This window comes from Bombina bombina, chromosome 2 (genome assembly GCF_027579735.1).
Source record: "Bombina bombina isolate aBomBom1 chromosome 2, aBomBom1.pri, whole genome shotgun sequence".
In the NCBI taxonomy this organism is placed as follows: Eukaryota; Metazoa; Chordata; class Amphibia; order Anura; family Bombinatoridae; genus Bombina; species Bombina bombina.
Window position 1 is genome coordinate 373,702,909 of NC_069500.1, and position 17,659 is coordinate 373,720,567.

General features: G+C 39.2%; 1 protein-coding gene across 1 annotated transcript in view; it reads left to right on the forward strand.

The window, feature by feature from the left end:
* The window catches only part of AACS (acetoacetyl-CoA synthetase), a 350,996-nt gene that overhangs the window by 231,542 nt on the left and 101,795 nt on the right, over nucleotides 1-17,659 (forward strand). Inside the window, exon 9 of the mRNA XM_053701850.1 lies at nucleotides 488-568. Coding sequence (XP_053557825.1) covers nucleotides 488-568 — 81 coding nt within the window. The remainder of the gene's footprint in view (nucleotides 1-487; nucleotides 569-17,659) is intronic.

The following is a 17,659-nucleotide window of genomic DNA, read 5'->3' on the forward strand; positions in this document are numbered from 1 at the left end:
GGCACAAGTCTGTCTGCTGACTTCATTGTGAAATCGCACTTACTGAACTGCTCTATTCTCAGCAATTCTCATGCAGGCGATATATACGTAGCACGTGAGATACTACAGTGCCTCTGAAATTAACTCTTACAGAACTATTCTGTGAGATTCCAGAGCCAATGTAGTTTATCTAGAAACAAGGGACCATGCATGTGATGGTTGAATTATATTTTTTTTATTCTACCATGTTACATTGGAGGTCGCACTAACCTGTGTTTTTTCCTGTTTTAGATTTTTGTTCTTACTAAGAAAATAAAATGATTACATAACACATAACAGAAAGTTAATTAATGTGGTGTTTTTTTATATATAGTGCAGCCAATATAAAAACATTACATAAGGCTCTCTGTTTATTGCCAGTAAAGCATGTAATAGAATATTCTGACCTTGGTTGTAACCTGTTAATTTGTTTTTTCTTGTGTTTTTTTTTTCTTTCTTTTTTTTTCAGGGAAGTCTCATACAACATCTAAAGGAGCACATTTTGCATGGCAACACAACCAGCAGTGACATTATCATGTATTATACAACGGTAATTCAGCAGTAAACAAAGCACTATATGACACGGCATGTTCCTCGTTATTCCTTTAGAATTCCCCTGTGAAGCAGATTGCATACAGATTCAGATTCAAATCTATTCCAAATTTATTGAAAACCCTTTGATAAGATTTTGGAATGTTAGCTATAATTCCTAAATTCTCAGAGCAAAGTGCATTAATATATGAGATTAAAACATAAATTGTTTGTTTTTTTAAATGTAAAATAGTTTAAAAACAATAAAACATTTTTTACCCTGTCCTAATTTTAAAATCTATAACACCCCAGGCTTAGGTATGTATCTATTTGTTTTGACCATACAATAAAATAGAATAAAAGGGAAATTTTTGTGAACTAAAATATTTATGGATGTTTTAAAATTAAGACTTTGTACTCATTGGCTCCCATTACTGGCTATTTTTAAAGCCTTGCAAAAATATTGTCTGCAAGGTTGGGTTTTGTTTGACATAATTTTCCAAGCCATTTTAATTTATTAGAAATTACAAAGGACAGAGAACATGGCTTAATTATAGAGAATGATGTTATCCGCTACAAAGATGGGTTAAAAATGCACAGTCTGGGGGGCGGAGCTGACTGCCGATGCGGCAAGACGCATAGTAAAGGAGCACCTGTTCTAAACGTGGATTTCAGTGATTTTTATACATATTTTTTTCACTCTCAAAGACTTTAACTGAGATGTAAACAAGAAGCTTCTCTGGTTTGTGCTTTTGCTGTACATGGCTGTACTTTGGAAGGCTATATGCTTCGGTGAAGCCACAAGGCTGATGGCGGGATATATGGCAAGTTGTAGCCGACACTCAATGTGACCCGTTGCTTAAGTCTGGACTGCTGCATAATTCTCACCTGAAATACTAGATAAGAGGGCTGCTTTTATAAGTTTGGACTCTGCAATAAAACCACCTGCTCTGGGATAATGGCGTTGATCCTGAAAGAAACAGAGGCTGGGATACTTACTTTGCTAGAGGAACATATTCTAAAGCTCCACTTGCTGATTGATAATTGCTTTGGCAGGGGAGATCTCGTTGCTGTTGATTGTGGTGGAGATCTGCTAGGTTCTGCTTCGGGACAGATGGACATGCTCCCATGAGGAGAAAGTGCTTGCGGGATAGAGGGGCCTGCGATTCCGACCTTTTACTCAGGGGCTGCGAGAGACAGTCAGGAAGAGATGTCTTTTGAGGGAGACGCAGCTCTGAAGATTCCCGATTTTCCCTACCTGAATACGTCTGCAAAGCTATGTGTAGCTGGATCCATGGACGAAACAGAGATGACTGTACCGCTGTGGTATTCTGAGCTTCGTATTTAAGTAAACAAGTATTTGCACATTGGTTATAAAGGTTAGCTCTAAAATTAGAGCTTGTTGCTCTTTTTTGTAGTAATCAGAAAACAACTTCTATGTAGCCTGATTAAACAATATGAGACATTTAATATATGATGAATTTGTATATTAACTACTGACTTAAGTGTTAATAAATATAAGGAATATTTAATATAATATATATCTTATGTTCAAGATATATATATATAACCGGAGGCCACAGATGAAAAAGAAATACTGACAGGCTCAGAATCTGAATTGGTAGAAACAAATGATTCTTCTTACTTCACGCAATCACACACAGCCTAAAATATTTACAAGTTCAGACATTCCACAGACATACAATGTTTGTTCATATTGGATGTTGCAGGTAATGGGAGATGTCCAATAATTCAGTATGGTAACAAAAACAAGCAGGTAAGAAGTTTAAAGGCTTTAGCATTGTTCGTATACGTTACCACCTTGAAGACCGTGATATTTCTGTTACCGCATTGGAAGATCCGTGTTTGGAGAGGCAGCGTGTGTGAATGCGGCTTACTTCCGGGTAGCGGTGAAAAAGTAGATCCGGTCGTTGAATGATCCAAAGTCGGTAATGACAAAGTAACGATTTGAGCATAAGAGATTCAAGACGCAGCTAGAGTAAACAAAGTAAACCACCTTGCACAGGATACAAGTAATAGGAGACCTGAGATAAGGAAAGCTACACCAGAGTAGCTAAGACTTCAATAATCAGGCAGTAAATGAGTGTTACAGGTAGTCCTTATATAGGGTGGAGACCAAATAGGAGGGGTATTAGTTAAAGGTATACCACATCTCCCCCCCTTCAAGGAAGCACCCCAGGGGTTTCCAAACTAGGTTTCTCAGGATAGCGGCGATGAAAATTTCGTAGAAGACGGGGAGTGCGAAGATCAGAATGAAGCTGCCAAGAGTTATCCTCCGAACCATAACCTTTCCATTTCACAAGATACTCTAACCTCTTCCTATGGATCCTAGAATCCAATACAGCTTCAACTTCATACTCCTCTCGATCATCAACGAGTATTGGAGGTGGTCGAGACAAGGAGAGAGACTGAGGTGAAGGAAGATATGGTTTTAACAGAGAGACATGAAAAGAGGGGTGAATCTTAAAATCCTGGGGAAGCTCTAATCTCACAGCATTGAGGTTGATTATTTTAGAAATCTTAAAAGGACCCAAATATTGATTTGCTAACTTTTTGCTAGGAACTGACAGTTTGAGATTCTTTGTCGAGAGTAGTACCAAATCTCCAATCTGATAAGCCGGGCTAGCAGTGTGATGGGTATCATATAACCTTTTTTGATAATCTTTAGCTTCCGAAAGATGTTTTTTCAGGATGTTAAGTCTTTCTTGTAGGGTAGTTGCGAAATCCAATGCTGAGGGAGAGTTCACTTGTTGAGAGGACAATGAAATAGTAGTAGGATGATATCCATAAGTAACGAAGAATGGGGATAGTTTAGTAGATGTAGAAGTAGTATTGTTATAACAGAATTCAGCCAAAGGTAAATAGGATGACCAGTCATCCTGCAGATGAGATATATAACAACGAAGATATTGCTCAAGGGTTTGGTTGAGTCGTTCTGTAAGGCCATTTGTCTGAGGGTGAAAAGCAGTCGAGTATCTAGAATCAATTTTGATTAACTTACATAGGGATCTCCAAAAATTAGAGGTAAACTGTGTACCACGATCAGTTATTATAACTTTGGGCAGTCCATGTAAGCGAACTATGTTGTCTAGGAAAACGTGAGCTGTAGTGAAAGCTGTAGGGAGACCTTTTAGGGGAATGTAATGAGCCAATCTTGTTAAATGATCAATGACAACTAAAATAGTATTGTAATGGTGGGATTCAGGTAACTCGACAATAAAGTCCATTGATATGGTACTCCAGGGTTTGTCAGGAATAGGCAGAGGAGATAAAAGACCTGATGGTCTTTTGTGTGTTAACTTGTTTCTGGCACAGGTATCACAATGTTTTACATAGTTTGTAATATAGGTATCCATGAGTGGCCACCAATAATTTCTCCTGGTTAGGTCTATAGTTTTAGAAATACCTGGATGGCCTGCTAGTGTCCCGTCATGGGTTTGTTTAAGAATAGAAGATCTAATTTGTTTGGGGATATATAGTTTAGAATTATGATAGAAAAGACCAGTCTTGGAATCTTTTTGACAGTCTATTCCATGTGGTGGTTCATGTTTTAATTCTTTTAAGATCTCCTCTTCTAAAGGTGTTAATAAACCTATAATTTTTTCTTTTGGAATGATTTGGTAAATTTGATTATGAGTGTCTTGTTCATGTAATCTAGAGAGGGCATCGGCTTTGGTATTTAAATGTCCTGGTCTGTAGGTTAAGAGAAAATCGAAACGATCAAAAAATATAGACCATCTTGCTTGTCTTGCAGACAAGGTCTTACTTGTTTTTAGAAATTCAAGATTTTTATGGTCAGTATAAATCTTAAAAGGTAGCTTAGAACCTTCTAATAAATGTCTCCAATGATCTAGAGCACGTTTTATAGCTAGAAGTTCTTTATCTCCTATGCTATAGTTTTTCTCAGCACTAGTTAACATTTTTGAATAGAAAGCAATAGGATGAATCTCAGTCTTGTTCTTATCTTGTTGTGATAAAACTGCACCGATACCTGAGTCGGATGCATCTACTTCAAGGATAAATTCTGAATCAAAATCTGGCATAACTAGAATGGGAGCTGTAGTAAAATTTTCTTTCAATTTATTAAAGGCAAGACTAGCGGATTCGGTCCACTTAAATCTTTGTTTTTCACTAGTGAGTGTTGTTAATGGTTTAACGATTGAAGAGAAATTTTTTATAAACTTCCTATAAAAATTCGCAAAACCAATGAATCGTTGTACAGATTTTGTGGAAGTAGGAGTAGGCCAATTTAGAATTGCTGATACCTTCTCTGGATCCATTTGAATTTTGTTGGGACTGATGATGTAACCCAAGAATTTTATTTCTGTGACATGAAAGGAACATTTTTCCAGTTTAGCATATAGTTTGTGTTCTTTTAAACGAGTTAATACCCAGCGTACATGTTTTTCATGCTCTTGAGGTGTTCTAGAATAAATTAATATGTCGTCAAGGTATATTATGACACAAACGTCTATCAGGTCACGAAAGATCTCATTTATAAAAAACTGAAAAGTTGCCGGAGCATTACTCAGACCAAAAGGCATTACATTATATTGGAAAAGGCCATATCTGGTCCTGAATGCCGTTTTCCATTCGTGACCTTCTTTAATTCTAATCAAATTATAAGCTCCCTTTAAATCTAATTTGGTGTAAATAGTTGCACCAGTTAGACGTTCCAAAAGTTCAGGTATTAAAGGTAACGGGTATCTGTTTTTTATTGTGATGTTATTTAATGCTCTATAATCAATAATAGGTCTTATGGTACCATCCTTGTTTCTTACTAGAAACATACCTGCAGCTGCAGGGGATGTGGAGTGTGAAATAAATCCCTTACGTAAATTTTCGTCTAAGTAGTTTCTTATAAACTGGAGTTCCTCTTGAGAGAGGGGATAGATCTTACCATGAGGGATTTTGGAACCAGGTATTATATCGATAGGACAGTCAAACTCCCTATGAGGTGGAAGGTTTTCTGCCTCTTTTAAATTAAATACATCTGCCAAATCCTGATAACACGAGGGTAAACCAATATCAAGTGACGCTATGGTTTGATGTGGATAACAAGTTTGGGAACAAAAAGCAGAATCTAATGTTACCTTATTTGAAACCCAATTTATGTGAGGGTTGTGTTTCTTCAACCAAGGATAGCCTAGGATGAGAGTATGCTGATGTATGGTTATGAGATCAAAAGATAAATATTCAGTGTGTCCCTGCAATGATGTTACAAGCAGGGGAATAGTATGATGTGTAATAGGTCCTTGTTCTATTAATGAACCATCTATCAGCTTAATAGATACAGGATTTTGTTTACAAATAGTAGGTATTCGATTTTTATTTACATAAGTGGAATCAATGTAATTTCCGGATGCTCCTGAATCAATTAATGCCTTGGTTTGGATATTTTTCTGGTCCCACTGTAAAGAAATAGACAAAGTCATGTGTGTATCATTAGCTATGCTGTAAATAAAGTCACTGGTTTTTTTTTTTTTACCATTCTTTTGTTTTTTCAACAAAGGACAAGTAGATACTACATGTTCTTTTTGAGCACAATATAAACAGAGATTTTCCAACCTCCTTCTAATTTTTTCCTCTGGTGGCAGAGGTCCTCTAAGTACACCAATCTCCATAGGGGTAGCACTGCCATGAGCTTTGTCATGACTTGTTGTGACTTGGTAAGGTCTTCTATATGAGGTATCATTAGAGGCCTTTTCTGCCCTCCTTTCTCTCAAACGACGATCTAAAGATGTACTTAATTTAATAAGACCATCAAGGGTATCTGGGATCTCAAGACGTGAAAGTTCATCTTTGAGTGTTTCAGATAAACCTAAACGATATTGATTTTTCAAACTGATTTCATTCCACTGAGAGTCCTCTGCCCACATCTGAAACTCAGTGGTATAATCCTCCACATTTCTCTTACCTTGTTTTAAAGACCTCAATCTCATTTCAGCATTTATTTGAGAATTTGAGTCTTGATATAGACTAGTTAAAGCAGAAAAAAAATCTTGTAATGAATCCAGGATATTGTTATTGTTTTCAAAAAACCTATTAGCCCAAGTCCTGGGTTCACCTTGTAGGAAAGATATTGTGGTACAAACTTTAATCCGCTCAGTATGATAAGTCTTAGGTCTAAGAGAAAATAATAAATTACAGGCATTCTTAAATTCCCTGAACTCAGAACGTTTCCCTGAAAAAGGTTGTGGATAATTAATATGAGGTTCAGGTGGGTCATGAGGCTTTTGTGTAACAAAATCTTTAACTATAGTTTTCAGTGCAGCATTTTCAGTCTGCACTTCTGTCACAGCTCTTGCTAAATAATCAAGTTTAAGGTAAACATTATTAAACTCCTTTTTTATTTCATTAGGATCCATAATGTTTAATTAATTCAAAATTCAGTTTTTTGGGCCTGATTATTATGTGGTATTCTGAGCTTCGTATTTAAGTAAACAAGTATTTGCACATTGGTTATAAAGGTTAGCTCTAAAATTAGAGCTTGTTGCTCTTTTTTGTAGTAATCAGAAAACAACTTCTATGTAGCCTGATTAAACAATATGAGACATTTAATATATGATGAATTTGTATATTAACTACTGACTTAAGTGTTAATAAATATAAGGAATATTTAATATAATATATATCTTATGTTCAAGATATATATATATAACCGGAGGCCACAGATGAAAAAGAAATACTGACAGGCTCAGAATCTGAATTGGTAGAAACAAATGATTCTTCTTACTTCACGCAATCACACACAGCCTAAAATATTTACAAGTTCAGACATTCCACAGACATACAATGTTTGTTCATATTGGATGTTGCAGGTAATGGGAGATGTCCAATAATTCAGTATGGTAACAAAAACAAGCAGGTAAGAAGTTTAAAGGCTTTAGCATTGTTCGTATACGTTACCACCTTGAAGACCGTGATATTTCTGTTACCGCATTGGAAGATCCGTGTTTGGAGAGGCAGCGTGTGTGAATGCGGCTTACTTCCGGGTAGCGGTGAAAAAGTAGATCCGGTCGTTGAATGATCCAAAGTCGGTAATGACAAAGTAACGATTTGAGCATAAGAGATTCAAGACGCAGCTAGAGTAAACAAAGTAAACCACCTTGCACAGGATACAAGTAATAGGAGACCTGAGATAAGGAAAGCTACACCAGAGTAGCTAAGACTTCAATAATCAGGCAGTAAATGAGTGTTACAGGTAGTCCTTATATAGGGTGGAGACCAAATAGGAGGGGTATTAGTTAAAGGTATACCACAACCGCTGTGCTTGGCTGAGTGTGTGATCCCCTTGCAGAGCGAAGATCTGGCGCTGAAACGGTCTCTAATCAAAGAGACTCCGCTTTCCCAGTTGAAAATAGTTTTGCTATTAAGTATATTGTACCCAAGGTTAGTTGTAGTAATCTAATGAGGCTAAGTTACAGATATATATATATGTATATGTATATATATATATATATATATATATACACACATATATATATATATATATATATATATATATATATATATATATATATACACACACACACACATATATCAGGGCCTTTTTCAACCTGATATAATCGTTTGCAGTTTTTTTGTACTAGTCGCCTAACAACCTTAAGTATTAAAACTAGAGGCAACTCGTTTAATGTTGCCTTTTATTTTACTAGCTATAAATAGATACTAATATCACAGTAATAACAGAGATATAACTATGTTCTTTATTTAGAATTCTTTTGACAAATGTTATAGCTTCCATTAATATACATCTCTATACATCACGACAAATGTTATAGCTTACATAAGAGATTATCCTTTGTGGTTTTCATTGGAATCTTCCACTGCAAATCTATTACATTACGGCTCTTCAGCAGCTATTATATGGTATAATTCTAACTCCTAAATGTGCAGCTACACGTTTGGAATTGTTTTTCAATTAAAGACTCTAGACTTATATGCTTATTTTATCACTAATTTTACCTACTACTTAGAGACCTAGCTGCTCATGTGTTATGATTCCTATCTGTATAATTGTGTTTTCATGTGACATATTCACCTAAACTGTTAATAACGCTAGGTAAACTATTCAGTATGCTTATCATTTTTATGTTTATAAATCCAGCACATCATTGTTTAGATGGTGGGTGTCTATACCACATGTCCCTGTACATCTCATTTCCTTACTAAGATAGGGAGAGTCCACGGCTTCATTCCTTACTGTTGGGAAATATAACAGCTGGCCACCAGGAGGAGGCAAAGACACCCCATCCAAAGGCTTAAATATCCCTCCCACTTCCTCATTACCCCAGTCATTCTTTGCCTTTTGTCACGTTAGGAGGGGGCAGAGAAGTGTCAGAAGATTTGGAGAGTCCTGAAAAAGGGTATCTGCCCTTCGAGTTAGGACTGGAGTTTTAAGTAGTCATGTCAACCTTTCAGTGAGAGTATTGATGAAAGTTAGAGTCTGGAGATGCAGGGAAAGTTTTGCTGCGAAACCATCCAGACTATTGCGAACAGCTCCTAAACAATCAGTGTTGACGAGTTTCACTGCCTGTCTTCTCTCACTCAAGTCCATGTCAGGAGCGCTGTTATAAGACTGTCACACTTGAGAGGCTGTGTTCTGTTCCACAGCATGGATCCTGGAGGTAAGATCGTATCATTTTTTTACACATAAAATGCTACAACAGGGTAACAGTGTGGCTCTTTTATACCTTGATAGGATCCAGGGTTAATATCCTCTGAAGGGGGTTTATTGAACAGTTGGGGTTAATTTATCAGTGTATTAATTATTTACATGCTGCTTTGTGTTATTTTTTCCTGGGCTGATAGACTGTGTTTTTGGCTGGAACAAACCGGTTTCACTTTTAAGTTTCACTTTTGTTTTTGAAAGTGTTGCACAGCTCCTATTACTTGCTGCACTTGTAATAACAGGGAAAGTACTGTCTTGCACTCCATGTGGTCTATGTTCATTTCCTCCATTCAAGCTGAGACTTGAACCTGAGGAGAGATGTTTCCTCTGTTAACTGTCTGGGTCTAGGAGGTGGTGAATGCCCCAGCCATTGGGAGTATAAAGTTGCAGTTTTCTATAATAAAAAAAAAACAACTTTATTTGTGTCCTTCTGTGGGTATAACCTGAGCTATGGAGGTCTCTGACATGTTAGAAGGTACTTCTTCTGTACTAAATCATACCTGTTTATATTGTGAGGAGGCTGTGGTTTTCCCGTCCACTCAATTATGTTCCACATGCCTTAACACTGTTATAAAGTCTAAGATGGGAGACAAGCCTGCTAAGGCTCTTAGTCCCTCTGAACCGTCTACCTCTCAGGACTCGGCGTCCTGTGAGATTTCTACCCTTGCTACATTATCCACTCCACATGCAGTTCCCTGTAGCACATCTAATCCTCCATCCGGAAGGGGGCTTTTTCCTGTGGACTTTGCCGCGCAGTTACAGACGGCAGTGTCTGCGGCCCTCAGTGCATTACCTCACTCTAACAAACGCAAGAGAATGGTTTAAACATAGCTCTCCTGACCCGGAGTCATCTAAATATTTATCGGATTTAGCTATTATGTCCCAGTTATCCGATGAGTTAACCTCTGTAGCTTCAGAGGGTGAACTTTCTGGGTCGGAGTCCTTAGCGTCTAAGCCTCCTGCTGTGGAAGATTCGTCCTTTAGATTTAAAATTAAGCACTTTTTTTTTTTAAATTTCCAACTTTTATTGCGCATTAAAGAAAAGATAAAATATTACAAAGAGATTTCCATTCTCCCAACATTATCATATGTTATATTCATAAGGATAAGATACAAATCTCCTTGCATTTGGTAAGTGATTTAAGTACAATTTAAACTAAACATCACAATCTACGCTGGTCTTGAAAACTATATGAGCTGTGTACATTCTGTTATATCAATTGATTGGGCCATAAAGACCCCTATGAGGGTTTGCAACCCTTAGCAAGTTCCATCACCAGCCCTTGGACTGAAGATGAAGTGGGTTTTTACATTATAAATGAGTTCTCCTCAGCCATCGAGGCCATCCGTTTCAGTTCTGTTTTGCTGTCTGTCAGAGCCTCTTGGAGGGGGGAGTAATGCGTCATCCCATACAAATTTCATGTCATGAAAGGAATTAAGTTTCTGCCTCTTTAAATAGCAATATTCCTCTATTGTCAGTAACTCGGTCGTTTTATCTATTCAACTTTGTTCCGTCAGGAGATCTTGAGTTTTCCATTTGAGTGCAATCAAGGATTTCGCTCCATTTAACCCAATTTGTAGTAACTGTCTCCTTAATTTACAGGGGAAATTTGGCAGTTTATTTAACAAAGCCGTACTAGGTGTTAACATAAAGTCTTTAGTTAGAACTTAGCAAAAGTGGGTCTCTACATGTTCCCAGAGCCGTCTCAACTTCTCGCACTCCCAGCACATGTGTCTATAGCTACCCCTAGCCTCACAGCCTCTTCAGCAGTGCTCATTAGCTGATGGGTAAATGGAGTGGATGCGTGTAGAGGTGAGATACCACCTCAGTAGGACCTTATAATTAAGTTCTAACATTTTTGGGGAGGTTGACGATTTTTTTGTGTTGCGAAATACGGATTCCCATTCTTTAGTAGTATAGGTTACCCCCAATTCCTCCTGCCACTTGGTTGTGTAGGACGGGAGATCAGTGGGATGTGTTGTCTGCAATAATATCCACATTTTTGAGAGTAAATGTGGGAGTGGTTTACCTGCCAAGCAGGTCTTTTCGAATGCCTGTCCCTCATCCAGAGTCTGAAACAGCCTTAGGAGGTGTGGTGCCAATAAGGACCTATTTTTCTTATAGTATGAGTTAGGTAAGCCATCCGGTCCTGGACTTTTCCCAGAGGGTAAGTCTGAGATGGCAGACAGAATCTCTTGGAGAGATATTGGAGTCTCCAGCTCCTCTTTGATTATGGGTTCTATTTTGGGGGTCAGCTTCTCTAATGTAATCTTGCATATTATTCTGTGTGTTCGATTGATGGCTTAGTGAAAGATTGTAAAGTTCCTTATAATATGTACCCAAGTGGTTCGCTATCTCCTTGCTATCATATATTGTTTGGCTGATGTAATCAATTTTCTCTAGCTAGGCATGGCCCTATTCTGTTACCCTCGTAAAAGAAGGTCTTTCTTATTGATAGTGCCCTCCTTTGGACATCGTTAGTTAAAACAGCATTGATTTCTTTTCTAAGCTTTGTTATGTGGGAAAGTAAGGTGTGATAGCTAGGTGAGTTTTTATGCTTGTTCTACTTGGTTTAATTGAGAGGTCAATGCTGTGATAGTAGAGTTGTAAGTTTTCGTCCAAAAGGCCTTATGTTTTATACATTCCCCCCTGATTACCGCCTTGTGTGCTTCCCAAATGTATTTAGGGTGTGTTCCAGCGATATTATTAAATTGTAAGTGTTCAGACAGGGATTTGTTAATAGCCTTATGAGTATCAGGGTAGTGGAGTAGGGAATCATCCATTCTCCTTATATATGGGACCACAGGTTTATCAGGCCATTCCAGGTGGATGCTTATAGCCGAATGATCTGACCATGGCGTCGCTTGTATATCAGAGTCTGTTAGCAGTGATAGATGTTTTCTATCAATAAACACGTAATCAATGTGAGAAAAATGTATAATTACGCTGCATCGGCTGTTGTATCCTCCACCAGTCAATCAAGCCCAACTGCAGGTAAATACTATATTTGGGTCTCTAGCCCGAGAGTGCGTGGACCTTGTAGACGTATCTAGTGAGGGATCTAGTGTGGTATTGAGATCACCCCCCATAATCAGGATTCCTTTCTTATGCTCTATTATGAGGGAAAGCAAGTGCCGGAAAAACTTATGCCTGTTACTATGTGGCGCGTACACATTAACCAGTGTAACTTATCTGTTGAAAAAGAGGCCTATTAAAATTAGTATTCTGCCATCTGTGTCAGTAACCTTGTTGTGGAGTTGGAAATGTAAATGTTTGTGGAAGAGAATGCTCACCCCATGTTTTTAATGGAGAATGAATTATGGTATCCCACAGGGAAATCCCTCGAGGTGAAAGTTGGTTCGCAGACAGATAAAAAAATGAGTCTCCTGTATAACAATTATGGAATCTGAGCATTTGGCAAAACTCTTAAAGGCAACTGATTTTTTTTGATCGGGGAGTTAAGTCGTTTTGCGATATTATATGTATTCTAGGGACAGTTATGATGGAGTCTGGAGAAGTAATGTCGTCTAAAGTATTGTTGTCTTACCTTACGGCTGAGATCCTCAAAAGGGTGGACTAGACTCAGGATATACCTTGCCTTAGTAGAAGAATCAACTGCATAACAGCTAATGGGTTGTATGGAGGGGGTGAATTTCCCCTGTAGTAAACTAAGGAGAATTAAATGTACAGTGAGGTTTTACCAGCGATAACAACAAGAAAAATAATAAAACAATAAATATAACATTATAACAAAATCCGATGGTTCACTAGGGATCATCGGGAGAGTAAGAAAATAGCTTCTCATCCTAAGGATGGAAGGAGATTGGCGGAGGGGAACTTAGGGCAGGTGTTTTTGCCAATCCACTCTATTCAGGCATTTGGAGAACAATCTGGAATATGGCATCTTTATAAGTCCTGTTTAGATTCATAAACAGTTATTAAATATTAAGGAAAACCTGCTTAGCTTTCTATAGCTCTAAGTAATTTCCTTAAAAACCGCTGGGCAAAAGCGATTCAGGGAGGCTCAGAGGATGTTGAAGCTGGTGAGGAGTGTGTAGTAGCCATGTTTTTCCTTTTCCTTGCTATTGTAGACCATTCCGCTCTCTGCTGCTTGGAAGCTGTCTTTTGTTGTTTGCACCTGTCTTCAGTATCATCAGCAAGACTTGGCAGGGAGGGTTGAGCAATTTTTAATTGTCTACAGAAGAGTTCCAAGTCCTCCGGTCCTCTATAGAGGAAGGTTTTGTCCTCTTTGAGCACTTTGATGGTGAAAGGGAATCCCCATCTGTACTGTATTCCCAGCTCCTGGAGATGAAAAGTTGGATATCTCACCTCTTTTCGCTTTGACAGCGTAATAGGGCTTAGGTCGACGTAGATCTGTAGTATATCCTCTACGAAGTGGATCAGTGATTTTTTCCTCGCAGCTTGCAGAATTTTTTCTTTTTCTGTGAATCTGCGGCAGCATAAAACAATGAGGAGAGGAATTAGGAGGTTTTGGCCTTATCCAAACTTATAGGGTCGCTCTATCCAAACTTATAGAATCGCTATCATTTTATAGGAGGAATTTGAATAGATTCTGTAGATATGAGGGCAGCTATTGAGGCAGTATCTTTTCAGGGATTCCACGGATCCGCAAGTTTTGGCGGCGCCCCCTGTTGTCGAGTTCTTCCATCTGATTTTGTAATTGGTCAATGGTTGTGTGCTGGTGTTGGAGCTCCATTGTGGTATTATCAGTATATTTATGTGTCTCTTCCAGATCCATGACTCTATTTCCTGGCTCACTAATTTCTCTCCTGATCTCGGTCAGGCTATCCTTGATTGGTCGATTATCCACAATCATGTGGTTTTCAATCTGTGTTACGAAACTGTTTATCTCCTGTTTGAGAGCTTCTGTGTCACCCCCAGATTGTGTTTCCTGACATTTAAAATATTATTGACTGTTCCGATCAGCCAATAGAATGCAAGCTCAATCTGATTGGCTGATTGGATCAGCCAATCCGATTGAACTTGAATCTGATTGGCTGATTCAATCAGCCAATCAGATTTTTCCTACCTTAATTCCGATTGGCTGATAGAATCCTATCAGCCAATTGGAATTCGAGGGACGCCATCTTGGATGACGTCACTTAAAGGAACCTTCATTCGTCGGTAGTCGTCGGTAGAAGAAGATGTTCCGCGCCGGAGGTTTTGAAGATGGAGCCGCTCCTCGTCGGATGGATGAAAATAGAAGATGCCGCTTGGATGAATATGTTTGCCGGTCCGGATGTCCTCTTCTGCCCGGATAGGATAAAGACTTCTGCCGCTCCGGATGTCTTCTTTTGGTCCATCGCTGCTCGGCTGAGTGAAGACGACTCAAGGTAGGGAGATCTTCAGGGGGTTAGTGTTAGGTTTATTTAAGGGGGGTTTGGGTTAGAGTAGGGGTATGTGGGTGGTGGGTTGTAATGCTGGGGGGTGATATTGTGTTTTTTTTATAGGCAAAAGAGCTGATTTCTTTGAGGCATGCCCCGCAAAAGCCCTTTTAAGGGCTGGTAAGGTAAAAGAGCTGTTAACTATTTTAATTTAGATTAGGGTAGGGTTTTTTTTTATTTTGGGGGCTTTGTTATTTTATTAGGGGGCTTAGAGTAGGTGTAATTAGCTTAAAATTCTTTTAATCTTTTTTTATTTTTTGTAATTTAGTTTAGTTTATTTAATTGTAGGTACTTGTAGTTAACTGATTTAATTTATTTATTGATAGTGTAGTGTTAGGTTTAATTGTAACTTAGGTTAGGATTTATTTTACAGGTAATTTTGTAATTATTTTAACTAGGTAGCTATTAAATAGTTAATAACTATTTAATAGCTATTGTACCTAGTTAAAATAAATACAAAGTTGCCTGTAAAATAAATATAAATCCTAAAATAGCTACAATATAATTATTCGTTATATTGTAGCTATATTAGGGTTTATTTTACAGGTAAGTATTTAGCTTTAAATAGGAAGACTTTAGTTAATAATATTTAATTTATTTAGTTAGATTAAAATTATATTTAATTTAGGGGGGTGTTAGGGTTAGACTTAGCTTTAGGGGTTAATATATTTATTAGAGTAACGGCGAGGTCCGGTCGGCAGATTAGGGGTTAATACTTGAAGTTAGGTGTCGGCGATGTTAGGGAGGGTAGATTATGGGTTAATGCTATTTATTATAGGGTTTGCGAGGCGGGAGTTAGGCGGTTTAGGGGTTAATACAATTATTAGAATAGCGGCGAGGTCCGGTCGGCAGATTAGGGGTTAATAAGTGTAGGTAAGGTAGCGGCGACGTTGGGGGGGCAGATTATGGGTAAATAAATATTATGTAGGTGTTGGCGATGTTAGGGGCAGCAGATTAGGGGTAGATAGTTATAATGTAGGTGGCGGCGGTGTGCGGTCGGCAGATTAGGGGTTAAAATTTTTTATTAGAGTGGTGGCGATGTGGGGGGGGCCTCGGTTTAGGGGTACATAGGTAGTTTATGGGTGTTAGTGTACTTTAGAGCACAGTAGTTAAGAGCTTTATAAACCGGCGTTAGCCCAGAAAGCTCTTAACTACTGACTTTTTTTCTGTGGCTGGAGTCTTGTCGGTAGAGGGTGTACCGCTCACTTCAGCCAAGACTCTAAATACCAGCGTTAGGAAGATCCCATTGAAAAGATAGGATACGCAAATGGCGTAAGGGGATCTGCGGTATGGAAAAGTCGCGGCTTGGAAGTGAGCGTTAGACCCTTTCCTGACTGACTCTAAATACCAGCGGGCGGTAAAAAGCAGCGTTAAGACCCCTTAACGCTGCTTTTGACGGCTAACGCAGAACTCTAAATCTAGGCGCTAGTGTCCCTTCAAGATGGAGACAATAAGGTCCATCCTTCTTTTAATTCAGGAGGGCCAGTTTATGACCACTATAGATCTGAAGGACGCTTACCTTCATGTTCCGATCCACAGGGAACACTTTCAGTTCCTGAGGTTTGCATTCCTGGACTAGCACTTCCAGTTCATTTCCCTTATGTTTGGACTAGCTACTGCTTCAAGAATCTTTACAAAGGTTCTGGGGCTCTTCTAGCCGTTGCCAGAACTCAGGATATTGCAGTAGCCCCATACTTGGACGATTCATCTTTCGAAAGAATTCTCTGAGTCCCTTCTCAGTCTTCTTCGAGCACATGGATGGGAGATAAACTTGGAAAAGAGTTCTCTTATCCCAAGTACCAGGGTGGAATTTCTGGGTTCTATAATAGACTCCATATCCATGAGGCTATTTCTAACCGACCAGAGACGTTACAAGCTAACTTCGGCATGCCTTGTCCTCCGGACATCCTTGAGTCCCTCTGTGGCTCAGTGTATGGAGGTGATTGGTCTCATGGTGTCCTGCATGGACATCATTCCTTTTGCCATGTTCTGTCTCAGACCTTTACAACTGTGCATGCTGGAACAGGGATCATTCAGATCTGTTTCAAAAGATTGTATTAGACAGCCGGTCGAGAGAATCGATCTCTTGGTGGCTCTGTCCAGATAATCTGCCTAGAGAGACATGCTTCTTAAGACCATCCTGGGAGATTGTGACTACAGACGCAAGCCTATCCGGATGTGGAGCTTTTTGGGGTGCCAGGAAGGCACAGGGGTTGTGGACTCAGGAGGAGTCCTCCCTCCCGATCAATATTTTGGAACTACGGGCAATCTTCAAGGCCTTGAAGGCTTTGCCACTTCTGGGTTCGTCCCAGTTTATCAGATTCCAATCAGACAATATAACCTTGGTGGCTTACATCAACCATCGGGGGGAACGAGAAGTTCCTTGGTGATGAAGCAAGTATCTCAGATTTTGGAGTGGGTGTTCACTGTCAGCGATCCACATTCCGGGTGTGGAGAACTGAGAGGCGGATTTTCTCAGCAGGCAATCATTCCATCTTTGCAGAGATATGCAGCAAGTGGGGGACGCCGGAGATAGATCTCATGGTGTCCTGTCTCAATACCAAGCTACCCAGGTACGGGTCGAGTTAGAGGGATCCCCAAGCGGATGCACTAGCAGTGTCCTGGAGGTTCAAACTCATATCTTTTTCCTCCATTACCGCTTCTTCCTCGAGTGGTGGCCCGCATCAAGCAGGAGCGGGTATCAGTAATCCTGATTGCTCCATTGTGGCCGCGAAGGACGTGGTTCGCAGATCTAGTGGGGATGTCATCATCTCCTCCGTGAAAGTTACCTTGTCGCAGAGAACTGCTGATACAAGGCCTATTTGTTCATCAAAATCTAGATTTTCTGAGGCTGACTGCGTGGAGATTGAACGCTTAGCCAAGAGAGGTTTCTCTGAGAGTGTCATTGATGCTCTTATTCAAGCTTGTAAACCAGTTACTCAGCGTATCTACCATACGGTGTGGAGGCCCTACTTATTCTGGTGTGAAGAGTGTGGTTTTTCCTGGCAC